This window comes from Felis catus, chromosome F1, assembly GCF_018350175.1.
Source record: "Felis catus isolate Fca126 chromosome F1, F.catus_Fca126_mat1.0, whole genome shotgun sequence".
In the NCBI taxonomy this organism is placed as follows: Eukaryota; Metazoa; Chordata; class Mammalia; order Carnivora; family Felidae; genus Felis; species Felis catus.
Genome location: NC_058384.1, coordinates 24,505,497 through 24,531,840, shown reverse-complemented (window position 1 = coordinate 24,531,840; position 26,344 = coordinate 24,505,497). Strand labels below are relative to the sequence as shown.

The following is a 26,344-nucleotide window of genomic DNA, read 5'->3' as shown; positions in this document are numbered from 1 at the left end:
AGGTCTGGGCACACGGGCCTGGGAAACAGTTTTCTTTTTTGGCAAGGGTAGAGGGGAAATCTAGTGCCTTCTATTTTCCCATTCCCTGTCTGAGCTGACACTCTGGATGAAAATCTCCAGACGACAAGAGCTGACCCATAACTTTCTCTCTCTCTCTCTCTTTTTTTCTTTTCTTAACTGTCCCAGTTAGGACACATGTGTGATTTCTAGGCTTGGAAAATGCATCTTTGTGATAAGAGAGGTGCAGAACACAGGCAAAAACATCCATTCCAGACAATTGTGCTTTTGTGGCAAGTGTGCATTTTCCCACTAATACAGATGCACAAAAAAAAAAAAAAAAAAAAAGCCTCCATTTTTTTTTCAAACTCTTTATTTTTAGTTCTCTTTTTATTCTGGTATCAGAAAACAGACTTACTGAGTTCCAGGCATACTCAGACACTTGCGATTTAAACCCACTCAAGCCTCCTCCTCTGAAATTCCCAAACTTTTCTGGGGGGCCTGTTACGTATTTATTTTCTCCCTTTGAAGTTAACTGCTTCTGAGAGACCATGGCCTTTAGAGCCTCTGCCATGAGTCCCCATCCAGCCTGTCGCTCTACCTTGAATATCTTCTCAGGGGCGGGGAGGGGGCAACAAGGAAGATGGCTGTTGGAACAAGTGGGTGGAAAGCCCAGGAGACTGGCTTGGCCAACATTCCCCCATCCCTCCATCCACCTTTCAGCGATCCATAAGGGTGATTCCTTTTGGATTTAAAAGCCAACAATCTGTGCTCTCTTCTCTGGCTCTGCCATGATAAGCCCACTATGAGACAGATGGCAGCCTCTCGTTTCTCCATAGGAATGAGGGAAAGGTCACCAAATAAAAGGGAGGGTGAGGAGAGGAATCATCCATTAATGCTTCACAATATTACATCAGCACATGTTGTTATTGTGCAGACGCTCTTTCTCTGTTACTCTATCTCTTATACTATTGACTATTAACAATGGATGCACCATTGTTGGGCAAAGGGCTCGAGGCCAACACTGGCAGCTTACTTGGTACAGGCTGGGACGCGGGGCAGAGGTCCACAAGTCCTTTGTTCTCTCAGCATCCTGAGAGGTGTGCTTGGGCGGGCAGACAGGACACACTGTGGGACCCTGTCCCCTGTTGCTCCCTTCTCTTCCCTTTTTTTCTTTCTCTTTTATGATGTCCCCTTCCCCCCTTTCTCTCTCTTGAAGTATAATTTACATGCAGTAAAATGCACACATATCAAGTGTAGAGCTCAGTGAATTGTTACCTGTGTCATACACACATGTCATCGCCAGTAGGGGGCTTCCTTTTATGGGAGATCGGGAGTGCAGCCTCATAACTAGGACAAATAGAGCCTGAATTTGCACACAAAATGGTCTGACTTTAGGTGCTGGCTGTGTATAGGGGTTTCTGGCTTTTGAATTCTTCTGCTCCTTCTACCCCAGCTCGGATTGCTGGCTCAGAAAGGCTCTGTCAAGGAATCTTCCAGACTCAGAGGCCCAGCGGCCTGCCCTCCATTTCCAGTTCTCCTGTGCAAAGTCTCAGATGGGAGTGTGGGTGGATGTATCAGTCACATGAGTGTCTGCTCCAGACGAGGACTGGCTCTTGTGAGGGCATCTCAGGATCACCTTGCTTGTGATGTAGGCTCAGCTATGTGGGTGAGGCCCACACAGTTTCATTTCTTGGTCAAGTGCTAGCACAGAGATATGATGCAGAATCAGAACCAGAATTAGCTGAGAATGACGAATCTGAGGTCTTTTGATTGCAGCCATGGCCTTTCCCAGAAGAATGTTTCCCTCTACTGCTTTTTAGCACTTCTCACAATTAACAGGGTCTTGGATCCTCTCAAAAGGCATTGACCACTTCTTCCAGGGACTTTACTCGGAAAAGTACTATCAATTTTGGGAAAGTTGGAATTGGCACAACCCTTCTGTAGAACAATCTGTAACACACTTGTAATACCCTTTGATTCAGCATTCTGCTTCTAGAGACCTGTTCTGCTGAAATATGCAAACATGCAAATACACTCCTTATCATACACACACATATGCACACTGTAGTAGTTTATAACAGCCAAGAATTTTTTTTAAAAATCTCAGTAACCGCCAATAAGGAAATGAAATAGATTATATGTGTATAGGAATAGAATGAAGTCGATCTATATGTGCTGACACTAAAAGATGGCCAAGCTACCCCGTTAAGTAAAACAACACAAAGCAAAACAAAAACCTAAAGAAGAGTTTGATACCTCCTTGGAAAATTAGTAAGAATATGATATTAGCAGGGCGTGTTGGTAGCTCAGTTGGTTGAGCATTCCGGCTCTTGATTTCGGCTCAGGTCATGATCTCATGGTTTGTGAGTTCAAGCCCTGCACCTGGCTTCATGCTGACAGCATGGAACCAGCTTGGTATTCTCTCTTCTTCTCCCTCTCTCTCTCTCTGCCCCTCCCCTGCTCATGCACATGCTCTCTCTCTCTCAAAATAAATAAACTTTAAAAATTCTTTAAAAATATGATATTAGCACATGTATCGGAAAAAGGGAAAGAAGTGTATACCACAGTATTAACATTAGTTTTTCTCTGGGATGTGGGAGGAATGCTAGGGAATTTTATTTATAGTTTTTGTATGTTGATATTGTTGGAATCTTTCAATGAGCTTATATTACTAAAAAAAATTATTTTTAATTTTTAATTCTAAGTAGACTCCACACCACATATGGGGCTTGAACTCACAACCCCAAGATCAAGAGTTGCATGCTCTACAGACTGAGCCAGCCAGGCACCCCAAGCACATATTACTTTTTTCTTTAAAATTTTTAATGTTTATTGTATTTTTAAGAGAGAGACAACATGAGCAGAGGAGGAACAGAGAGAGAGAGAAGGAGACACAGAATCCAAAGCTCCAGGCTCTGAGCTGTCAGCACAGAGCCCCCACGTGGGACTTGAACCCATGAACTGTGAGATTATGACCTGAGCTGAAGTGGGATGCTTAACCGGCTGAGCCACCCAGGTGCCCCCATATTACTTTTGAAATCAGAAGAACTATAGAGTTTTTGTTTATTCTTTGGGGGGGAGAAAAAAGAGGGGCAAATTCTTGAGACTGGTGAGAATACAGAGAATTTTTCCCATGAACGCTTCTAGAAACTCTAGGTTAAGTTATCCATAGAGTTGGTCCCAAAGGGGAGGGAAAGAGTAAAACTGGGATAGAATGCAAAGTGGAAGTTTCTGGCTGAGCAGAGAGACATTCCCTACCTCAGGAAGATTAGTGGGTGTAGGAGTCTGGCCATGGCCTTGGGTGATCCCAGCTTCCTAGTATTCATGCCCTTGTAATCTCTTCTCCTTGAATGTGACTGGACCTAGTGCTTCACTTCTAATGAAGAAAATCCAGTAAATAAAATAAGAAAAAAACTAAAATAAAAGAAAAAAGATAAAAAATTAAAAAATAAAATGAATAAACTAAAAACACTTAAAAAGGGGAAAGAAAAAGGGAGTGGGGATGTTACTTCAAAAGTGATGGGATGTTACTTCCAAGATTAGGCAACAAAAGGCTGACTTCCGTCTTACTAACAATCTCTCACTTTCTCTCCCTTGCTCACTTCGATGAGTCAGCGGTCATGTTGTGAGATACACCATGGAGAGGCCCAAGTGGCCAAGAGGGCAGCCTCTGGGCAAAAGCCAGTGAGACCATGAGGTCCTTAGTGTAACAACCAGTGCAGAAGTGATCCAGCCTTACCTGAACCTTGAGAGGAGGGTGGCTCCAAGCCCCATACCTTGATCACAGCCCTGAGAGAGACCCTGGGCCAGAGGGCACAGCTGAGTTGCGCCCGATTCTTGACCCGTAGCAGCTGTGAGGTGACAAATGCGTGTTGTTTTAGGCCTTTCAGGTTTATGGTAATTTGTTATGAAGCAGTAGATAAGTGATGATAGGTAGGAAAACAAGTGTGACCTCCTAGTGACCTGAAAGGGGCAGAGGCTTTGGGGAGCAGTAAGTTGTTAATCAAGTCTGTCTGAAGAGAAGGTCACTTTTTGAGACTTTCACTTGAATTTCTGAATTTGGAAACAAAGTGTATTTCTAGGAGAGGGAGAGAAACCTCAGGGAATGATGCCCTGCCTTCTTTGTATAAATGTTTCATATATCAAGGGTCTGAAAATGCAGGAGTTAAACAGAGGTGTTTGTGGTAGCCAGCCTCTGAGAGGGCTTGTAGTCATCCATGCCTCCTGCTAGTCATTTGTTTTAAGTTTATTTATTTATTTTGAGAGAGAGAGAGAACAGGGGAGGGGCAGATGGAGAGAGAGAGAGAGAGAATCCCACACCCTCAGTGTGGAGCCTGATATGGGGCTTGAACTCACAAACTGTGAGATCATGAGCTCAGCTAACGTCAAGAGTCAGTTGCTTAACCGACTGAGCCACCCAGGTGCCCTGCCTCCTGCTGTTCGTGCCTTCGTGTGGTCCTACAACGAATCAGAGCTGACCTGTGTGACCTACAGAATACAGCATACGTGAGCGTTTGTGACTTCCAATATTAGGCCATAAATTGCAGACGTGAATAGTTTTCTCTGGTGGAAGCCAGCTGCCGTGTCATAAGGACACTCAAGAAACCCTATGGGGAGGCCCACGTGGAGAAGAATTGAGGCTCCTTCCCAAGAGCCAGCAGAAACTTCCAGCCTGTGGGGGAACCACTTTGGAAGCAGATCTGTGGCCTCTGACAAGCCTTCAGGTGACGGTAGCCCCTGCTGACCTCTGACGACAAACCTCATGAAAGCCTCAAAGCAAAAGATACTCAGTAAGCCACCATCAAATTCCTGACCCACAGAAACTATGAGAGTAACAAATGCTTCTTGTCGTTTGAAGCTACCATGTTTTAGAGTAATTTGTTATACGTCAATAAGCAATACATTTTTGGTCATTTTTATCGTTCAACATTCGTGGATTCAGCCAAGAGTTTCTGTACATCTGCTATGTTATCTGGTAACTGTGCTAATTATGAAAGAAATATGGCGAGCAGAAACCGACACGGTGCCTGTTTTCATGGAGTGGGTCATTTAGTGGTGATACAGATAATCAAATAGTCATACAAATAAATGTTAATTACAAGAGTGCCAAGCGCTCTTACCCAGGAAAAAGACTATAGCTACTCATGGCTGTGAGGTGGACCTAATTTAGATCAGATAGGATTTGGAAAGATTTTCCTGAGGAAGTAAATTGAATGAGGAGTTAGGTGAATGGGAGGGAGAGGGGAAGGGCATCCAGGCAGAGGACACAGTGTGTGCAAAGTCTCTGTGCCAAGGGAGCATGGCGGAGGAACTGAGGGGAGGCCTCCGTGGCTAAGGCCCAGAGACTGAGGAGACAGAGGCCAATCCACATAGAGTTTTGTGGCCATGCTAAGGAGTTTGGATTTTATACTAACAGCAAGGGGAAGCATTTGAAGCCTTTTAAGAAGTAGAGAAATAGAATGGGATTTTGATGGTAAAGTCTTTGATTTGAAAAACTCTGGCTGTGTAGAGATGAAATGGAAGGTGTCTGTGTGGGGCTGTTTGAGTAATCTCCGCACTGTTACCATCAACTGGTGTGTTTGCAGTTCTCAAGCACGGTCAGCCTTCTTAGGATACTTCAAAAAGAGTAAGTTATATAGACACAATTCTTGGTCTCGCAGAGTCTATCTGCTGAAAAATCAGCAATAGCAGGGTCAAATAGGGTGGCATGCAGACATACAAGTTGGCTGGAAAATCGAGAAACAGCTCCAAAGAAGACCCAGCTCAATCGGTCAGTTAGTACAAAAAGGCAATGTAACTAATATTTCTTGAAAATCCAATATGCCAGACATTGGACATTCTTTATGGATTTATGTCCCACAACAACTTTATGCTGTAGATGGCACTGTATTCACTTTACAGATGAATGTACAGGCTCAGAAAGGTAAAGCGACTTGACAAAGCTTGCTGGATCCGTTTGTTCCAAAGCAAAAGCTTGTTTTATTATGATATATCACCTACATTTCTTATAAGACTCCATTTGTAGTCGTTCACTCAGTGAGAAAGTCTTGTTTATAACCAGACACCTAAATTCTAGTTGACCACTAAAATGTTTATACTTCTCCAGGCAATGTAATTCTCTGAGCTAACCTCATTAAAGTGGAGACAATAATACCTATATTCATTCATTCATTCATTCATTCACTCATTCATTCATCATTCAACAAAAGGTGCCCAGTCCTTCAATGAAATATATGAGGGACCCAATTACGTACAAGTTTTATAAACTGACCAAAGAGAAATAATCCATGGACCTTGTCCTAGAAGAACCTACATATGAAATTGACATTTATTAGTTTGTGAAATAAGAATCTCCTGTTTCTAAGAACTTGTCTTCCTTTATGTCCGTCCACGGAGTTACAATAAAAGTTTCCATATTAGGAAAGTGTGATCCACACCACTCCTCACAGTTGATTGGTTCTTGACTCAAGCTGGGCCAATCAGAGTCCTTCTCTGGGACTTTGGAAGGGGAACTGAAAAAGAGAAGTCAGTTTTTGTCTGGATGTCTGAACTTTAAGATGGAAAACCTAGGGGTTTTCTGATGGACATGTTTCATTGTGTCACTGGTAAAGGAGAGGAATCTGGTTGGTAATAAAACGAAGAATGGAGCAGACCTGCAGAGAAAAGTAGATATGAGTTTAGGTGGTTGGTATGTAAAGTTAAGCAGAACTTTAGTCAGTATTATATTGTACAGCATCGAGGGACACCATTTACACAGATTTCCTATGAGCAGCACCCCTTAGAACATGACTGTGTGGCATGAATGGGGATCCCTGGAGTTGTGCTATGAGACAGTCCTACTTTTTTTTTTTTAATTTTTTTTTCAACGTTTTTTATTTATTTTTGGGACAGAGAGAGACAGAGCATGAACGGGGGAGGGGCAGAGAGAGAGGGAGACACAGAATCGGAAACAGGCTCCAGGCTCGGAGTCATCAGCCCGGAGCCCGACGCCGGGCTCGAACTCACGGACCGCAAGATCGTGACCTGGCTGAAGTCGGACACTTAACTGACTGCGCCACCCAGGCGCCCCGAGACAGTCCTACTTTTAATCTTTATTTTTTTTTTATTTATTTGAGAGAGAGAAAGAGAGAGCAAGTAGGGGAGAGGCACAGAGGGAGAGAGAGCCTCAAGTGGGTTCCATGCCCATGGTGGAGCCCAATGTGGGGCTCGATCCCACCACCCTGGGATCATGACCTGAGCCAAAATTAATGCCAGGTGCTCAACTGACTGAGCCACCCAGGTGCCCCAATACAGTCCTACTTCTAGTTGGGGATGAGGCTGTACATAAAGATCAAGGCCAAATAAGGCAGGTATTGAACATAATTGAATAGCATGTGTGCTGTCATTGGACCCCTCTCAAACCCCCTGAAGACATCACTAATTATCATGGTCTGCCTTCCTGCTGGCCCCGACATGTCCTACTCAGCACAGCACTCCAGGGTCACCATCAAGCAGCATGTGCCTTGTGTATATACCTCCTGGCCCAACAGCTGTACCATGTCATTCATAAGTGGCTTTGTCTCAGCGGCAGATGTTTTCCCTCTGGCTAGAATCAACACTGGGATTACATAGATGTTAAGGAAATCTTTTGCTTCTTATCTAAGGACCAAGAAAATTTGGAACCGTTACTCAAACACTTAGTGGTACAATGGTATCAGTTAATTAACTTGATTTAATACCAAGAATGAACAAGATTCCAGAATGCTAATTGCGTGACTTCTGACATCATGCTGTTCCCTCTGCCTGGTGTTCCCTTTCTGTTCCTGTCTAGCTGGCAAAGTCTTACATTTACATAGCCTGCAAGTCGGGTGAAATGGTTACATTCTTGCAGCTTTTCCCTAACGTTCAGTCTTGGAGAGGTAATTGCTCCCCATTGGATATTCTGCCTGACTTCATGCCTTTCTCTATTCTAGCTTGTTTCCTATAGAATTGCAGTTGTTGCTTTAGTGTGTCTGTTCCCTAGAATCTATCTTCTGAAAGATAAGGATTGTATCTTATATACTCTCAGTAGCCCCTGGCCTGTAGATATTTGACTGAATGACAGTGAAATACTCTGGGTAGTTTTAGCTGTATATCTTTTTTTTTTTTTTTTGAAGTTTATTTATTTTTGAGAGGGTGGGGAGAGAGGGACAGAGAATTCAAAGCAGGCTCTGTGCTGAGAGCAGACACCCTGATGTGGGAGTGGGGCTTGAACTCACAGATCCTGAGATCGTGACTGGAGTCAAAGTCAGAGGATGCTTAACCCATTGAGCTACTCAGGCACCCCTAGCTATATATCTTAAGAAAAAGGACTTGAGGGTTCAAGTCCTGAGAAAGGCAACCGCAGTAGTCACTTAGGAGCTATGTGAGATTTCTGCATGAGGACAAATGATCCTAATCATTAGGATACTTCGATTTTGAACAGTAGTTGTTGAAAATGGGAAAAAAAAAAATCAATGTTTTGCAACTAAAAACATCTAAAATTTAAGATCATAGAAACAAAAAAGGAAAGTTTAGAACATTTTTGTCTTTCGATTTTGGAGTTGAGAAACCTTTAAGTATGACTTGAACTCTAAAAGCTGTAAAAGAAAAGATTAACGAACTCAATTATATAAAAAGAAATAACTTTTTTCTTCACAGCAAAAAGCATCATAAAGACACAAACTGAGAAAATATTAAACATTCCTATTACAAATAAAAGGCTGATATTCTTGTGAGAAAGAGCTCCTTCACATCAATTAGAAAAGGATGATCAAATGGGCAACGAAATAAAGAAATATAAAACTTAAGGAAAGAAAACAATATTGGCTCTTAAATATATGAAAAGATGCTCAACCCCACTTACATGAGGACAAATACAAATATGTGATACCATTTTTTTTATTCTACAGATTTGCAAAAACAAAAATGTTTGATAACAAACACATAGGCAAGGTAAAGAGGTAGAAAAACAGGCATTCTTCTACATCACCAGAGAAAGTGTAAGGGATAGACTTGTAAGGAAGGCAGTCTAGCCTCCAATATCTATCAAAATTATAAATGCACATCTTTCGACCTACAAATGCTACTTTTAGGGATTATCTATAAATAGGCCTGACTGTATGTGAAATGGCTTTTGGTGTGTACAATGATATTCACTGTAGCATTTGTAACTGCAAAAGACCAGAAACCACTGAAATCAATAGCGAAATGGTTAGGTAACTCGTGATACATGTATTTATACAGTAGACTATTATGCAATCACAAAAAAATGAGGAAGTTCTTTATGTACTGATAGGAAATTATTGACAAAATATGCTGTAATGAAAAAGCAAGGCACAGAACGTTATGTATACTATGCTAGTATTTATGTGAACAAAGGGGGAAATAGTATACAGGTATTTGCTTGTAACTGCATATGCTATATTTGGAAGGATGTCCAAGAATTTCATAATATTGGTTGATTTATGAAAGGGGATCTGGGGTAGGAGGAAAAATAACTATAGTGCATCTTTTTTGCCTTTCGAATATTGAACCATATGAACAAATTACTTATTTGAAAATAAATGGATAAAAATGAAAATGAATAAAATTACAAAATCCTAGGTCAATGAATACTCAATCATCAAAATTGAAGAGAATCTTAGAGGCACTTCTGCAATCTTGGTTCAGTTTTTGGATAAACAAAAGGAAGCACAATTTTATTCAGTGATATTGTCCATTTATGGCATTCGTTACCCTAAGACTTGACATTAGAAAATTCTAAGTATAAATAGAGTCAAGAGAGGTGGTGTAAGTTAATGAATACTATTTAATGATTTTTACATTGAAGGAAGAAAAGAAAAAGGATTGGGGCACAGCTCTGACCTTAGGGGTGATACCACAGAATAATGAAAGCTGTTGCATGTAAATTCCCTAGATGCCACTGCCAGCCAGATGCTGAGCTGGAATTCTGACCCTCAGCTACTGTCTCTGGTGACTTTTGCAAAACCGCAGACAAAAAAGGCCACACAAGCTACGCATCATGGCCTAATTTCTGCTTAAGGCTGATACATTTTCTGCCTAAATGTCCACATTGAATTTGTGATTCAATTCAAAGGCTACTTGAATCCAAGGAGGATTACTGAACTCTTTGCATGGTTCTCAGTTTGTGCTTCTAATATGTTCTCCTATCCAGGCACCCTAGGACCTGTGCATATACCTCAGGATATCTTAGACAATTCCACTCAGTCAATATGATACAACCAATAGATATAATTGGTGAGCATTGACTATGTCGCGGGATTGAGAAGACTAAGGCTCAGCTATGACTTCAGAGAGGTTGCACAGTCTGGCAGAAAGTTCAAGAGGGTGTGTCCTCGAGAGCCTGAGCTAAATGTTGGGCTGAAAACTGTGGGTCTTAGAACGCTGGGCGGTGGGATTCAGGTGAGTCGTATACTCTTCAATTTGTCTTTCATTTGTACAGCCTTTAGGGAATTGCTTCCTAAGAAGATGTAAACACAGATAATTTACGCTTATTATTTAAACATCCAAGTAATATAAATGATGAAATAAAACAAATGTGAGTGGAAGCGGCGTCCCCTGTTGCCTGTGGTTGGCTCATCACCGTGGGGAAGCAGCGCCACCTTGAGGCAGATGCTATGCTGTACCTCTGGGTGTCCCAGACAGGTCCAAGAGGCACGTGCATGGTAGTGCACAGAACGTTTTGAAACTGAGGTTTTCACATATTCGATCGGTGATACTGGGCCGAGGTGGAGATGGGGTGGGGGGAAGGCCCATGGAAGGACTATGGATAGAAGAAGCCATGTTGTAGAGCACCCCTTTCTAAAATGTTCAGGGCCAATTCGATTTCTTCATTGGGCTCATCTTCCCATTCCCAGTCACTTCGGTGCTCCTTTGAATTTTTTTTTGTCTCTAAGGTGAAGTTATTTGTAAATCTAAAAGAAAAAGTGTATTTAAAACTTGGTCTGAAATTGTGAGATTGTGGGTTATTTGGTCAATTGCTGTCCAAAGCAACCTACGGAAATAAAACCCGGCATTTCTGCAGTTTAGGAAGAAGCGATCTAAACATTTGGGGTAGGTGGTGAATTGTAGGAGGGCATTACTTGAACTGATCTGCCTGAGCACCACATATTTAATCAGTAGAAATGACTCTGAGTGCCTGGGCATGAGGAAATGTGGCAGGAGGAGTAGAGAGAGGACAGGGAAGGAAGGCAGTGGCCGCAGGGACTGAAGACAGAAGGAAATAATTAGGGAAAGGAAAGCAGACAAGGAAAATGTAAACAGGGGGAAGGCAGGCATAGACAACAGCGGGTTAGAATGTATCCAGGCCCATACCTATCCTGCTGGAGGTTGGCCAATGTGTGGTGGTGCTATGCACAAAGAACACAGCCGTTGTTAGGGTCATGCCTGGTGAGTGGTGCCTCGTTTCCTGATCCGCGTGCCTGTTTTTGTTTGTTTGTTTGTTTTTGATTCTGATTTCCTCAAGCCCAGAGTTATCTTAGAGATGTCCCACATCCTAGGATTTCTCCTGCAAAAACTCTAATCCTCAATTGGCTTTGAACCCAGAATGAACACACTCCAGGATCGTGGTCTGAGATAAGCTGACAATTTGGGGTACCTCCAAAATGGGGCACTGGCTAATTACAGTGGAGGTGACCAAAGTGATTCTTACGAATTCAATTAAGCAAATAATGTTCAGTTATGACCAATAATCTAGTGAGCTTGGCTAATGAAATGAGAGATTGAGGTTCTGGTTCTTGCTAAATGGAATTATGACAAAACGAATTAGAAGTTTGTTAGTTAAAATACATCATCTGTGGAAACGTGGGAAACCAAGAACATATTAAAAATATTGCACAAAGAGCAAGGCACAAGAGCACCCACATGCTTTGAGAAGCCCTCAGCCACTTTTTTCTAGTGGAGTTATGTGTTATGGGTGTTGACCTCTAACCTCACAACTTTAAAAATCATCAAAAGGCAAGCAAAATTCACAGCGAAAAAATAACTATGTTCTGTGTGCTTCCAAGCAGGTCCTTTGTTGTTGTAGCGTCTCTCCAAATCCGCTTCCGGCTTGGGCACCTGTCGACTTTCACCTCTCTGAAGGGCTCTTGAGTGGATTTTACCTCTCGACAGTAGCCCCCACACATGAAGGTTTAAGATTTCTAGAGAAAACCCCAATCCTCATTTGTCCTGGAGACATCTGTATTTGCCAAACATCGGACTTGAGAAAATAGTGTGGTATAACCTTGGACTCAGGCAGATAGGAGTTGGAATTCTAGTTCTGGCACTTATAAACCATGTGATCTTATATGTATTTCTAAGCTTTGGTTCTGAAGATAAAACATAGAAGGGGACTGACACATAGTAAGTACTCAGTCAAGGGTGGCTTTTGTGTCTTAGTCCACTTACTCTCACTCCAACCAGATCTTGCGTTGGAAACTAAAAGCCGTGGTACTAACACATGCTGGGGGTGCTGTCATTGGCTTCCTGCTATTTGTGTTATATCTATTCGTGTTGGAATTCATATATTTTATAAGCCCATGTAACTGGGCCACATGGACCTAGGCAGGATTATTTATGTTTCCATGTTAATAGACTACTTTTAAATGCTCTAAACACAACTGGCATTTGAAGAAATGTTCAAAAATACTTGGGAGGGTAAAATTATTCATACCTGTTTTTTATAAGTTAGTTACTATTTATTATTCTTCTATTATGTCTTTCATGATCCTTGGGAACACAGTAAATGCTTATAAACGTGTGAATTTGTATCATCTATAGACTGCATGTTACTGAGTTTCCTTAAGACTTGTTACCTAAATGGTGCTGTTACCAAATGACCCAAAAAGGGTGTGTGTGCCATTTTTCCCCCTTTAAAAAATGGCAAAAGCAAAACGAAGAAAAATGGCTCAAATGAGACCATAAAACCACTGAGATTCGAGTAGAAGAGAATGGAAGGTAAAGAACTACTCTTGTGCCCAAAGTGCCCCTTAGCATTTGTATCTTTTACAATTCATCCTGACTATCCCCTTTCCACCACGGCGGCCCTGCATCATGCTGTGCCCTAGGCTGACATTCAGCTGAGAGGACTCCATGGAGACGGTTGTTTCCAGCTGGAGTCCATTCTGATTTAGTCCCTATGCTGTATTGTTAAATATATTTACTGTCTTTCTGAGCAAAGCTGATAGGCTGGCAGTCTTTGAACACACCCACCTTTGTGACTATAAAATATGGAGCTCCAGAATTTTCTCTAACACTATAGTCATGAAAATGATGTTAAGGATTTTACAAAAAAGTATTGCAGTATCACTTGTTTTCATCTGAAGTTTGTACAGTTATGCTGTGCCTACTTTACCTATTATTTAACTTCTCTTAACTCACAGCCCTACGAATTGCCTTTAAAAAAAAAAAGTTTCTTTTTGAAAGAGAGAGAGACAGAGCGTGAGTGGGGCAGGGGCAGAGAGGGAGACCCAGAATCTGGAGCAGCTCCAGGCTCTGAGCCGTCAGCACAGAGCCTGATGGGAGGCTCGAACACAGGAGCTGTGAGATCATGACCTGAGCCGAAGTCGGATGCTCAACCCACTGGGCCACGCAGGCGCGCCTCCTGTTGAGTTTCTCGACCTTTAAAGCAGGCGTCTAGTCAGGGGCAGCGGTGCGAGAAAGGGCTCAGAGGCTGGTAAGAAAGGAGCGCGGCACACTCTGGTTTGGGTCTGTGGGCAGATACTCCGGGTGCTCAGCGAGCATCCAGAGGGCGAGGAATCATTCCAAAGGCTCTGGTGGTGCTCTGAGATCATCGACGACTGTCTCCTTTTCTCCACTACTTTGTATTTGAATAAAGTAGTTTTAGAAACCTGTACCAAATTACTTCTTGTCAAGAGCACAACCTTCTGGTAAAACAGGAAATCTTCCCTCGTAATTAATCACACATTCATAAGTGTTAAAATAGGAGTTAGAAAAATAAATTATTCAACACTGACATTTTATTTTCTGAACTTTATCATTTTTACAAAACAAAAAGCAGGTATCAAAAACAGCAAAGAGGTTATAGAATTTCCCCACCAGTTTTCACATAAGACAGTGATTATGAAACTGGCGCCCAATGTAAATACGAAACACAGGCTGATTTCCCTCTTGGTCATATGCATTTGGGTGGTTTGTTTTGGAGCCACTGAATAATAACTTTTTATAAGCACCGGTCATTTTTTGAGAACCCATTTGGTTTGTCCAACAAGTAAACACTTTTTGCTATGCGGCATTTTCCTTTTTGAAGAACCACTAAGCTAAAATACAGAATGTGTAGATGTCTGGATCTGAACCAAAGCTTTTAAGATCCTATTTACCCTGAAGAACACTGAAGACATTTATAGGGTATATCAAATACTAGTTATATACCTCATCATGTCTAAGGCAGCTATTAGAGTTCTAAATAAATCAGCATTTCATTCACAGGCTGCCCAGAGTTTGAACTTCATCAAAGTTTTCATGTCTTTTCTGATTTGGAGTAGTTTCCCCAAATAGGGTCATATTATTAGAACAAAGTTTTATGCTCAGGCCAAACAGGCTCTGGCATTTCATAGATACATTTTTGTAGAGCAAGACTTCTTGCTCTGGACCCTGGAGACCACAGAGAAATCGAGAGGCCATGATTACTGGGTGCGGAGAGGAAGAGGCATACTTAAGCTCACATGATCTGGAGGTAAGCAGAAACAAAGGTGGAACTCGCTCGTGCTGTTCACCCACTACCTGTTCCAGAAACACATTTTGCTTAAATACGGGAATTATGGTCCAGTTTTGCAATGTTAATAGCTGCCAGTTTCTCAAAGGTATTTTTCGTAAAGATCATTTCCTGGCTAGCAATGAGTTAGGAAACTGGCCTCAAATTCAGATCAAATTTTTCACTATTAGTCAAAAACAAAACAGAACACCTCAAAAAAACAAAAATGCAAACAAAACAAAAAAACCCCCACCAGCCAATAGGGGTTAAAATTGCACACTTAAACTTGAAGGCAAATTATATTATATACAGACAGGTATACACATCACCGTAATAGTTTTGAGAGCGTGAAACACTCCTGTTGAAACGTTTCCTCTATATTATCCCAATTTTCATGAAAGAAAAATTGATATGTAATCTCCTTCTTTACAGATATGAAAAAGGAAGCAAGAAGGCAAAGCTGAGAGAAACAGATGCTACCCCCAAGGGCAGCGGTGGCATTTGGTTGTTTTGGTCTTTGTACCAGCAACTCCCACACCCAGAGGAGAGACCCAGACCCTGCTGGGCTACACAGTTTTCCTTGCAGTCAGCACTCGAACAATGGACCCCACTCCTCCGGCAGCAAGTGCCTAAAAACAGACCAAAACGTAAATGTTGACAGAATCATAAACGGTCAGTCCTCATACCAAGCAGAACATTTTTCTTTAAGAAGGAATGTGTGCAGCTACTGATTTTGAATTCTTTAATTTTCATAAATACTTCTTGAACACCTGTCATGTCCCAGGCACTGTTCTTGGTACTGGGGGGGATACAGTCCCTACCCTTATGTACCTACACGCTAGTAAGATACTAGTTTACATTCTAGTATGTTGTTTTCGAATAACAGTTATGTTCTTAAAGGTTTACAGCATGTTCTTGCCTAAAACAGGTGCTCAAGTATAGATTTAGGATATTCACTTTATTCTCTTCTTAGCACGGGCAGGAAGAAATCGAAACCGAGAGCAACTGTCCTAAGTTCCTTTAGATTAGCCAGTTTGTCAGATTCTTTTTATTCTCCCAAGCTAAGAATATATTATTTAATAGCTAAGAACTTAGGAACTTTAATTTTGACTTTACCTTAAAAAACTGGAAGTCATGACTAAGCATCAGGAATTTGAAGCTCTGGTTTACTTACTGAATACTTTTATGTACTGGGTACTATGCTAGATGCTAGGGATATAGCATCTTCTGGTCTATTGGGAAGGGACAGACATGTAGAGATCGTTACTATACTATAATATAGTATAATATTCTGTTCACACAAGTGTGCACTGGGGTGTAAGGAGCCACTGAGGTAGAGAAAATCACGAGCAGAAGTACACAGGTGTGAAACGGTATGGGGTGTTCTGGGAAGCAATGCTACTGTGCTCGCTGCTGGAGCACAGGGAGAAGAACATGAAGAGGAGTGGCTGGACCTGGGAACTCGGGCTTTATTCTGCAGGTGACTGACAGGGTAGATCTGGGTTTTTGAGAGGACACTCTGGCGACCGGGTGGAGAAGAGATTTGAGGGAGGTGAAATTGGTAGCCGGAGGCCTGTTAAGGAAGCTACGGCAACAGACCGGGAGAGACGCTGTGAAGAGTTGCATTAGAGGTGTATCTGAGTAGATGGTTGGAGAAGCGTTTAGGAGACAGATTGGCAAAAACCAGTGAGTGATGTTAGGAAGCAACGAAAACTTAATATGAGCCTCAGTTTGCTTCCCCACCCACCAAAAGGCAAATAATAGCAAGCTCTCCCTCCTAGTATTTTTACGAGGGTTAAATGAGTTAATCTTTAGAAGGTGCTTGGAATACAGTAAGTGCTCCATCAAGGTCTACTATGATCCTGAGACTAGACAGGAGTTAGGTTGCTTAGGTTTTTAAGCTGGCTCTTCACCTCTAAATTGGGGATGATAAAGATGTTTTATATCTTACGGCGCTGCTTTAAGGAGTGAATGAAACATAAACTAACGGTACAGTGGCTGGCAAATGGAACGTGTTCCTGAAGAGGATGACCATGTACGTTATTCTCCAAGTGGGACACGGGGGAGTGAAAGGGAACTATTCATAATTATGTTGGGAAAACAGGCATAAACTGGGGCAAACAGGAGGTCTGGTTACCGTGTCCATAAATGTTAGTTCTCTTTGACAGTGCATGAGCGACCAAGTGACTTGACCAAGACTAATGGACAAGTTTTACTACCTATTCTTATTTCCGAATGTGCTTTCACTCAGACACACACAATAGCTTCTGAAAACCTGAGTGCCGGGAACTGTAAGATATTAGAGAACATACCCCTTCTCTGTGGTTGGTTCTATTTAAATGTTACACTGCTTACATTAATATTAATATTACCTAAGTGTTGGGTGTTAAAAATTACCTTACCAACTTTTAAGCTAAAGCTAAAAATTCCCCTTAACTATTTTTTTAATGGACAGTGTACTATCTGCAGAATGAAATGCATAAAAAAATACAGGAATTCTTCATCCCACCCGTGAGTTTTTTAAATTGTGTAACGTATATAACATACACTTTGCTACGTTAACCATCTGTAAGTGTAAAATTCAGTAGCATTCATTACATTCCCAGGATTCTACAGTCACCACCACTGTCTATTTCCAATACTTTTTCATCACCCTAAAAAGAAATGCTGTTCCCATTAAGCAGTAACTCTATTCTCCCTCCTCCCCAGTCCCTGGTAACCTCTAATCTATTTTCTGTTTCTCTGAATTTGCCTAGTCAAGATATTTGATAGAAGTGGAATCTCACGGTATTTGTTTTTTTGTACCTGGCTTATTTCACCTTGAGTAATGTTTTCGGGGTTCATCAGTGCTGTGTCATGTGTCATAATTTCCTTTATTTGGTTGTCCAATAAACAAAATGTGGTGTATGCATAAAATGGATTATCTGTTCATCTGTCCATGGGCACTTGGGTTGTTTCTACCTTTTGGCCACAGGCCAAGAATTCTTGATTTTTATTGTTTATTTTCAAGGTTTTGATTTAGTTCAAAGTTCAAGATTATGTTAAATGAACAATAATCATTACTGAATAAATGTGCTGCAAATCAGAATCTCTTAGGACCAAGGCAGTAAGCATAAAATCTAACTTTCACTTTCACACATTTATTTGTAAAGACAAAGATGTATAACCAACAAGTCAAAGTAATTATCCAGATGAGAGGAGTTGTCATTGTCACTATTATAAAGGAGCTGGCCACAGAGATTTGTAATTCATAACTCACCTTTTCATGCCATTGCAATAACACAGCACTGCTATTGTCAGAGGGACTCTCGAAGCCTTTATAAATATACTTCATTAGAAGATCCACACCGTTCTTGTCCAGGGACTGAACTGCCTTTTCAATATCATTAGCTTTAAAAGAGATGAGCACCTTCAAGACAATGCTGCCTGCTCGATCCTGAGGATAAGAACAGAACATTTAGACATATGCATGCCAAGTGGTTGCTCTAGAAAGGCCACACTGAGACGGTGACATTTAAAACCTGAAGGACGTGAAAGAATCCTTGGGGGTATCAGAGAACAGTATGTTGGTCAGAGGAAAGAACTGCTGTTAGTGTGTATTCCGGGTGTTCAAGGAACAGCAAGAAGATCCCCGGTGGCCAGAGTGATAACGGTGGAAGAGTAGGACGTAGGACGGGTCAGAGGGGTGGTGGGAGGGCAGACTGGGTAAGCCCTGCAGGCCACCGTGGGGACAACAGCGATATAACCTGACTTGTATTTCAACAGGATCCCTTTGGCCACCATGCTGAGAATAAGCTGAGGTGGGACTGGTGGGGGGCAGGGGACAAGGCAGAAGGAGGGAGACCAGTTTGGAAGTTATGGCAATAACACAGGCTGGTTTTGGCTAGCATAGTAGCAGTGGAGGGGGTCAGATTCTTGATGTATCTGAAGGAGCGCCGAGAGGATTTGCTTACAGATAGAGGTGCTAATCTGCCAATGTTATTGAACCCACATTTCAGTTTTACTTCTTGTACTCATAAAAAGATCTGAAACAAAATGAGCTGCAGTTCTACCTTGAACCATCCTTCAAAAACAATACGTTCGGAAAACTTAAATTTTAAGTTTCATATCTATAGTCAAGATATAAGGTGCAGTGATCTTCATTTATAATTTTTTTTGATAAAAGGCTGCTCCAACAGCAAAATTATTTTTTCACCCATGAAGCCAAGCAAAGAGAACATTTAATTTACCCTTCCAACAGTTCACTTCTCCTATTCAAGAAAGAGTGATCTCTTCGGCATTCCTACTGATCAGGGTTTTACAGAATGTTTCTACCTCCTATTGCTGTTTTCAGTTTAAAGACTATGCAATTACCCAATTTAGAAAAATATTCTTACAATTCTCCACCCACAAACTGTGATAAAAACTCAGCCACATAAAAGCAGAAGGTGGTAAAACTGAAATTTCAAAGACGTTCCCCACCATTTTCAAAAACCAAAGAAATGTTTCCTCTTATTGTGGCCTAGATAATTATTATGCATTTGCCCAAACTGTTACTAATACTCAATAAAGAGATCCTTAGGGCTCCTATGGACAATGGGTTCAGAGCCCTGGGCCACATTTTAAACACTAAGTAAATGTTCTTAAGAATCACTGAAAGACTGCTGCCCAGGAATGTAAGTCAGGTTTTGCTGAAGGGCAGTTTGGCAATAACACTTGTACCAAAAGTCTTAAAAAAACGTGCATTCTCAAACTCAGCAATGCACTTCTAGGAATTTATTCAAAGGAAACAAATAAGAATTTATGCAAAATTGTTCATTTCAAAAAAAAAGGTCAATATTTTAAATATATGACAAAGGGAGATTAGTTATATGTAAACCGCAGCATATCTATATGCAGGCATTAAAAAAGATGCTTATAGAAATAAACTTATTGCCAAGATAAGATATTCATGTACATTGCAAAAAGAAAAAAGTCAGTTATAAAACTCCATTTTTATTAAAAAAAAATACCAATAGAAAAGCTCTATAAATATATAGCAACACCAAAAAGTAATAACCAATTATCTCTGGACAGTAGGATGATGATGATTACTAGTTTTCTATAAACATTTAATTCTTATATAATTTAGAAAAATTTTTAAAAAGCAACCAAGTAGAATCGCTTTACTTCGTAAAAGTTTTGTTTATTCTTCAAGCCTTTGCTCAACTTCAACCTGAGTGGCCTCCATGGAACATACAAAATGCTCTCTTATCATAGCTCAATATCAGAGTGCTAACTTTTCATATGTAAATTTTTACCTATCAAGCTGCATTGTGAGCTCTTGTATGTAAAAGACAGTAAATAGTTAAAAGATTTGTTGATTTCAAGACACTTTCAGGATTTTGGAAAGAATGCTAAGATATCAGCAGAGATCACGGAGTTGTCTGTGACTCACCTTCACCGCCTGACTCTTGGTGTTGATGGGGGGATTTTTCAGAGCTGCCTGTAGGGCAGCGGTCATGTTTCCTGTGATGGAGGTTAAGGGCATAGCAGGAGAGGGCAGGCCTCAGGAAAGCACTGGCTCTTAAGCCTTGACTTTTACATTGAAAAATTACCATGGTCACTACGTTCAATATTGTAAAACTCAACATGTTGGTTTCAAGGATGTCAGTCAAAGGTATGATACTGAAAACACTAGAGAAGGTAATAAAGCAACCACCAGTTCTTGCGTGGCTCCAATTACTAAATGAACACTTTGATAGCCTTTCATTTTCCAGTAAGACACATGCAAACATTATCCAAAGCTATATTAAAAGAATCAATAGGTCCCAACATGAAACACCTATCCTCAACCAAAATGTCTTTTATGTGATTCTAACTGGAAAAATGAAAGACCAAACTTTTGCTAGACTTATATTCTACATTAACTGAAATGCTGGTAGAAAATACCGGTCATTATTCTAGCAATCGAAATGATACACATTAGCAATCTCTCAATATTGATGAAAAGAGGCATCACAAAAGAGCTAATAATTCAGTGACTTTTTAGGCAGCAGCTTAATTTTTCTGTTTTGGATATTTTCTCTTATATTTCATAAAGGTTATTAAAACTGTCTTATGTCATACCTATTAAATTTAGTCTTTGGAAGCACTAGTGAGTTAGCAAGTACGAGGCACGGAAGGCCAATCAGACTGTCAGAATCTACAATCATTCCCCTAAAAGGAAAACCAGAGTTCACTTGTTCCTCCATCTGTAGTGCCTGACCAAAGCTTGTCTCTCGGTTGTAACAAGTGAAGAAGAGACAATATCTTTTTATTTTATACAAAGCAGACCCATTATATGAATACAGCAGTACCAGTTAAGAGTTATCACCCATCAACCTACAGTTAGTTTCACAAAACATCATTTATCCATCACAAAGAATGTTTTCAGACAGAATAATGTTCATTGCTTCTGGGGGGGGGGGGGGAGGGGGGATCGTCTGACAAAAAAACAAAAAACCAAAACCAAAAACACAAGCCTTAGGGTTGGTGGTAAGCTGTTATTTTCAAGGCTTAACGAACTTCTAGAAAAAGCATGCCTTTTGCAAGATTGGCTCATTTTTTAAGACCCAAAACATTTAAGTATTTAAATAATGAAAAATAGCAACAGCTGACTATGAAGGTTGTGGAAATCAAAGAAACATCTGTATGTTGATAAATGTTTAATGCTGTATTTTAGGTGCCTTTAAGACTAGATATAGTTAGAACCAAATATTTTCACTCATATTTCCCCATTATACTTTAATAGGATATAGATGAGGAAAGGGTTTTAAAAAGTCTTATCTTATGAATACATTAGAGAATAATCAGAAATGAATGAGTTCAGTAATTGAGAATCTCTAAAACTACAGCTTTAGTCGTTGCAACATTTACATTTTTCTAAAAAATATCTGGTGCAAATGTTCAAATTATGAATATTCAAATATGCAAAAACAAAAACCAGGAACTGACAGCCACATTTTAACTGAAATGGAAACGATTTCAGGATTACAAAAACCATTCTGCTTCGTACAAATGACTCATCGTCTATTTTATTCTTCATCTATTTTATTCGCTGGGGTTTATTTTAAATATTTCCAGGGATTCTCCACATGCAAGCTCTTTCTATTGTCCCTTGCTTATTAGCAAGTAAAAGGCTCCAAGCTTCCTTTGCCCGAGTTGGTTGCTTTGGACTCACCCCCCCTCCCCGGGTTAGCAAATTGTTTATCTTGCAACCTATATATTGCCAAATTCCTTTCTCTTAAAAAAAAAAAAAAAAAAGAAAAAAAAGAAAGAAAAGCAAAAAAGCCCACGGGCTAAAAGGACAGAGGGCCTCAATTCTGGAAATCGCCCCTTCCCTGCCGGCAAGGAATAAACTCTCCCAACGCTGCCAAAACCAAACCACCAGAACAGAAGCAGCCCGCTCCTCCCAATCAGAAATTTCTGGAGCCACCGTGGCCCCGGCAGGCACCGTCCTGCGGAGGACAACTTAGGCGCCCTCCGAGGGCCACAGAACAGCACCAGATGCCTCCCGCCGCGCCGCGAGGGCGCGGCCGCCCTGCCAGTTCCCTGCAGGCAGCAACTCCGGCCGCAACCTGAGGAATCGGGGGCGGGGAAGGCGCGCCGGGAAGGGCAACTTTCCCAGGCGGGACCCTGGGGTCCCGGGGCGACTCGGTTAGAAATGGGAGCGACCCCTGCCCTCTCAGAGTGGGGGAGCCCAAAGAGACAGGTGAGCTCCGCGCCCGTGCCCCGGGAGCGGCCCCAGCTTCGCAGACCCTGCCGGCGGCGGGGTCCGGGAAGAGGGGCGCGGTGGGGTACGGAGGCCGGCAAACGCAAGGATATTGCCGCAGGCAGGAGTCCACCTCGCCTTCGTCGGGCCCGGCCTGCCCGTCGCCCCCGTCTTCCTCGTCCACGAACTTGTTCTCGTCGTACTCATCCACGTCCACCTTCCGGAACCGGGCCGACGACACCGTGTTCTTCGACATCCCCGATCCGGACCGGTGGCAAAAGCCTCTTGTTGGTGCTGCCTCTACCTCGGTAAGCGTAGCCCACCCACCGGGAACCCGCAGCCTGGCGCCTTCACTTCCCTCTTCCGCTCTGGGGCGTCGCCGGCAGCCGGGGCTCGGGCGCTTCTGGGCCTGCGCGCTGGCGGCGCTCCTTCCTCCTCAGCTTCATGCTCTTCTCTAGCCTCCTACGCCGCCCCCACTCTTCCCCGGGGAGCGCGCGCGAGGGAGGGAGCGCGCTCGATGCGGTGCGCAGGCGCGGGCTCTCCGCAGGAAAGGGGCGGGGCTGGGCGAAGAAGGCGGGGGCGGGAGGGGGCGGGGCAGAAGGGAGGGCCGAAAGCGGTGCCGCGGGCAGAGCTAAGAGGCGATTGGTCGTCCGAGGACGTCACGTGATCCTCAGGGGGTTTCCATAGCAACGCTTCTCTGCGGTCCAGCCTAGGGGGTCTTAGGTTGGCGGCTATGGGCACTGGGGGCGGGTGGCTTTTGCTGCCGCCGCCGCTGCCAGCGACCCGTCGTCGGGGTCCTGCGTGAGGTCCGGCTGGCCCGGACTCGCCTGTGGGGTGGGATGGACTGGTTACCGGACCAAGTCCCCTGCAGTTGGCAGGAGTATGGGGCGGAGTGATGCACGCCCCGGCGCCCAGTGTCGTTCTAGTTGTCAGAGGCATCACTTCGGACCGTGCGCTGCCGGTGGCTGCGGTCCCGAGCCGGGAGCCCCTTTGCCGGGGTTGGAACTACGCTGCGCGGCCAGCGGGAGGTCCCCAAGGACGGAGTCGAAAGGTCATATCTTATCTGTCAGTGCTGTGTACAGCATCCCGACCGCACCTGCAGAGCCGGAACTAGGTATTATATCCATTGCGAGGGACGGGGATGTTGTGGGCAGGGGCTGGAGTGACAAAACTGGGGTGAACCTGTGGAATTTGGGGTAGGGTCAGCTACTGACATCTTAAAATAAGTGGTTGTTGGGAGCAAGAATGCTAGAAAAGGATAGGGGCGAGATATACTCTCCGGTGCTGAGGGGAAACAAAATGTGTAAGGATTAGTAGAAGCCAGACCTTTAAGATATATATTTGTGATTTAAGATTTATATGATCCTGCTAGGCCAGCTTTTTAATTACAGTTGACATCCTCATTTCTGAAAGCAAATCTCTTACTGAGGAGGTAAAGGCACTAAAACTAAGGAAATGGTAGTTGTGGTATGTGTATAACACTGAGGTACAAATATTTGCAGAATGAAATTCTTCTGGACATTTAGCTGGACACTGCTCAGATAGCTTTATGTTTTCCTGACATCCTATCAGATCTAGTTCAGTTCCATCTGTAGCAGAAAGCTGGCTGTTTTCCTGTTAATACCCAAGCCTTTGGTTTCCTGTGCTGTATTGAAAAGAGCACTGGACTTAGAATAAGAAAACCCTGGCTCAAGTCTTGACTTCCACTTATAATCTATTTGATTAAGGCTGCCACTTAAAATTATGAATTTCAGGTTCCCTGTTGTTAAAGTGGAGCTGATAATGTGTACTTCACAAGACTGTTCTGAGGATTAAATACAGGAAAGTGTTCTGAAGCTCTAAAATTCTACATAAATGTAAAATGCAGGTTACCTGTACCTTTGATTTTGGCACTAGTCATAGGAATTACTTAATGATATATCACGTTTTATCTTGCTCCTGGAAGAGATCAAAAGATTCTGGAGGGCAAGGGCTTGGTTTATATTTATTTTGTGTCTTCCTTTACATTTGATATAATGCTAAGCATGCAGAAGGTACTCAATACATTCAGGTACTCAATTATTTATTGATGAATGAATGAAATGTGAAAGGCAGTAATTTTAAAGTCATCACACTGAGCATAATGAATCAGTAAGAAGAGGAAGAGAGATCTCAAAATCAAACATTTGTTGGACAGATATGCATACATATGCATATACGGATATGTATATCTACATTAACATGTATGCGTATGTATATGTGTGTGTATATGTATATATATATATGTGTGTGTGTATATATATATATATATATATATATAGAGAGAGAGAGAGAGAGAGAGAGGACGTGAGCAGGGGAAGGGCAGAGAGAGATGGAGACACAGAACCCAAGAGACAGAGACAGAGGCGGAGAGAGACAAAGAGAGTTCACAGGAATGGAATGCATCCTTTCCTCTTGGGAGGAAGAAGCAATATGGCATTTTTCTCTTCCCAATTAAATCACCTTTCTAGAAAATATATCATTTAGGTGATAGAAGTGACACTTCTTTAAATTAACATTCAAGTTATGAGCAAACACTGATAAAAACTCCCCTAAGGACTGTCTTAAGAGAGCAAAGGAAAATTTTCTACCTGTTGGTACTATTTATTTTACAAAGTCATATAACAAAGTATCAGACCATTACTATGGTGAGTGGCATTATATAACTTAGAATAAAGATTTGTTTTAATATTTCTTCCTCAGTTTCAATCTATTGCTAACTTTAGTAAGAACTAAACAATATACTTGTTTTGATGTTGAAGATGATTGTACTTTTTGTTCTTCTAAATCAAGATTTTCTTTGAAGAGAAAATGAAACATTAGAAGTGCTATTGAGAGCAAATGGAAACAAGAATTTAAGAGCTAATGTATCCCCTCTCTTACATTTCTCTTCTTTTATATTAGGTCTTCTGTAGGAAATGTCTTTATTCTCTTATTTTAGAACTGGAAAAGAATCCTGGTGTAGAAATTAACTCAAGGGAATAGTGAGAGGAATTTAAAGAATCGAGTTGCTCAAGGGTATAATTGATTTGATTACTCAGAATCTTGTTCTATATGTTGAATGTGTTAAATATAATTAATTCTCAGCCGCATATTGCATAATACATTTGAGATGTAATAATATCTAAAAAGTCCTTTCCCAGTGCAGTATTTTTTACTGTCTCACAATGATAAGTACCTAGAAAATAGTAGGCATGCAACACATTTTTATCTAATGAATGAATAATCTGACAATTTTGCAATCATATTTAGAGATCGAGTATTTCCTTTTTTTCCCCTAAAGTTTATTTATTTTGAGAGAGAGAGAGATGGAGTACATGTGAGTGGGGAAGGGGCAGAGAGAGAGAGAGAGAAAGAGAGGGAGAGAATCCCAAGGAGGAGAGCTCATGACCTGAGCCGAAATCAGGAGTTGGACTAAGCCACCCAGGTGCCCCAAGAGATTGAGTATTTCTTTTTTTTTTTTTTTTAATTTTTTTTCAACGTTTTTTATTTATTTTTGGGACAGAGAGAGACAGAGCATGAACGGGGGAGGGGCAGAGAGAGAGGGAGACACAGAATCAGAAACAGGCTCCAGGCTCCGAGCCATCAGCCCAGAGCCTGATGCGGGGCTCGAACTCACGGACCGCAAGATCGTGACCTGGCTGAAGTCGGACGCTTAACCGACTGCGCCACCCAGGCGCCCCAAGATTGAGTATTTCTTAATGGACACTTTCATTTCCTCCCTACCCCAATTAGCTAACCATTAAATCTATAAAGCTTTAGGGAAATGTGTGTGTGGGTATGTGTGAAGGAACCTGTCCTTAATTATCTTTTAATTATGTAATACATATTATTCAATTTTCTTGCAAATTATAATTGTTAAAGTTAATTATAGTATTTAATTCATTTTAGGTAATATTATT

The 26,344-nt window shown here is 41.8% G+C and overlaps 2 protein-coding genes across 3 annotated transcripts in view; one reads left to right on the top strand and one right to left on the bottom strand.

Annotated features, from left to right (window-relative positions):
* Window positions 1–13,957: 13,957 nt before the first annotated feature.
* On the bottom strand, window positions 13,958–22,876 carry ARPC5 (actin related protein 2/3 complex subunit 5). The gene is made up of 4 exons (XM_003999258.6): window positions 22,538–22,876; window positions 20,130–20,202; window positions 17,973–18,149; window positions 13,958–15,342 (listed from the first exon to the last, which is right to left on the bottom strand). Exons 1-4 carry the CDS (start codon window positions 22,678–22,680, stop codon window positions 15,280–15,282), a joined length of 456 nt encoding a protein of 151 aa, XP_003999307.1. The 5' UTR covers window positions 22,681–22,876; the 3' UTR covers window positions 13,958–15,279.
* Window positions 22,877–23,144: 268 nt separating this feature from the next.
* The window catches only part of RGL1 (ral guanine nucleotide dissociation stimulator like 1), a 259,274-nt gene continuing 256,074 nt past the window's right edge, over window positions 23,145–26,344 (top strand). For both annotated transcript variants that reach the window (XM_045048923.1, XM_011291000.4), the window contains exon 1: window positions 23,145–23,538. The gene's annotated coding sequence lies outside the window, so the exon portion shown is untranslated. The remainder of the gene's footprint in view (window positions 23,539–26,344) is intronic.

Excerpts from the sequence above, each read along its gene's own strand:
- ARPC5 (XM_003999258.6), bottom strand. The coding sequence starts at position 22,680 with ATGTCGAAGAACACGGTGTCGTCGGCCCGGTTCCGGAAGGTGGACGTG. Across the intron at positions 20,203-22,537 it reads GTGGACTCCTGCCTGCGGCA|AGGAAACATGACCGCTGCCC; the intron begins ATATCCTTGCGT and ends AACCTCCATCAC. Across the intron at positions 18,150-20,129 it reads CCAAGAGTCAGGCGGTGAAG|GATCGAGCAGGCAGCATTGT; the intron begins GTGAGTCACAGA and ends TCTTATCCTCAG.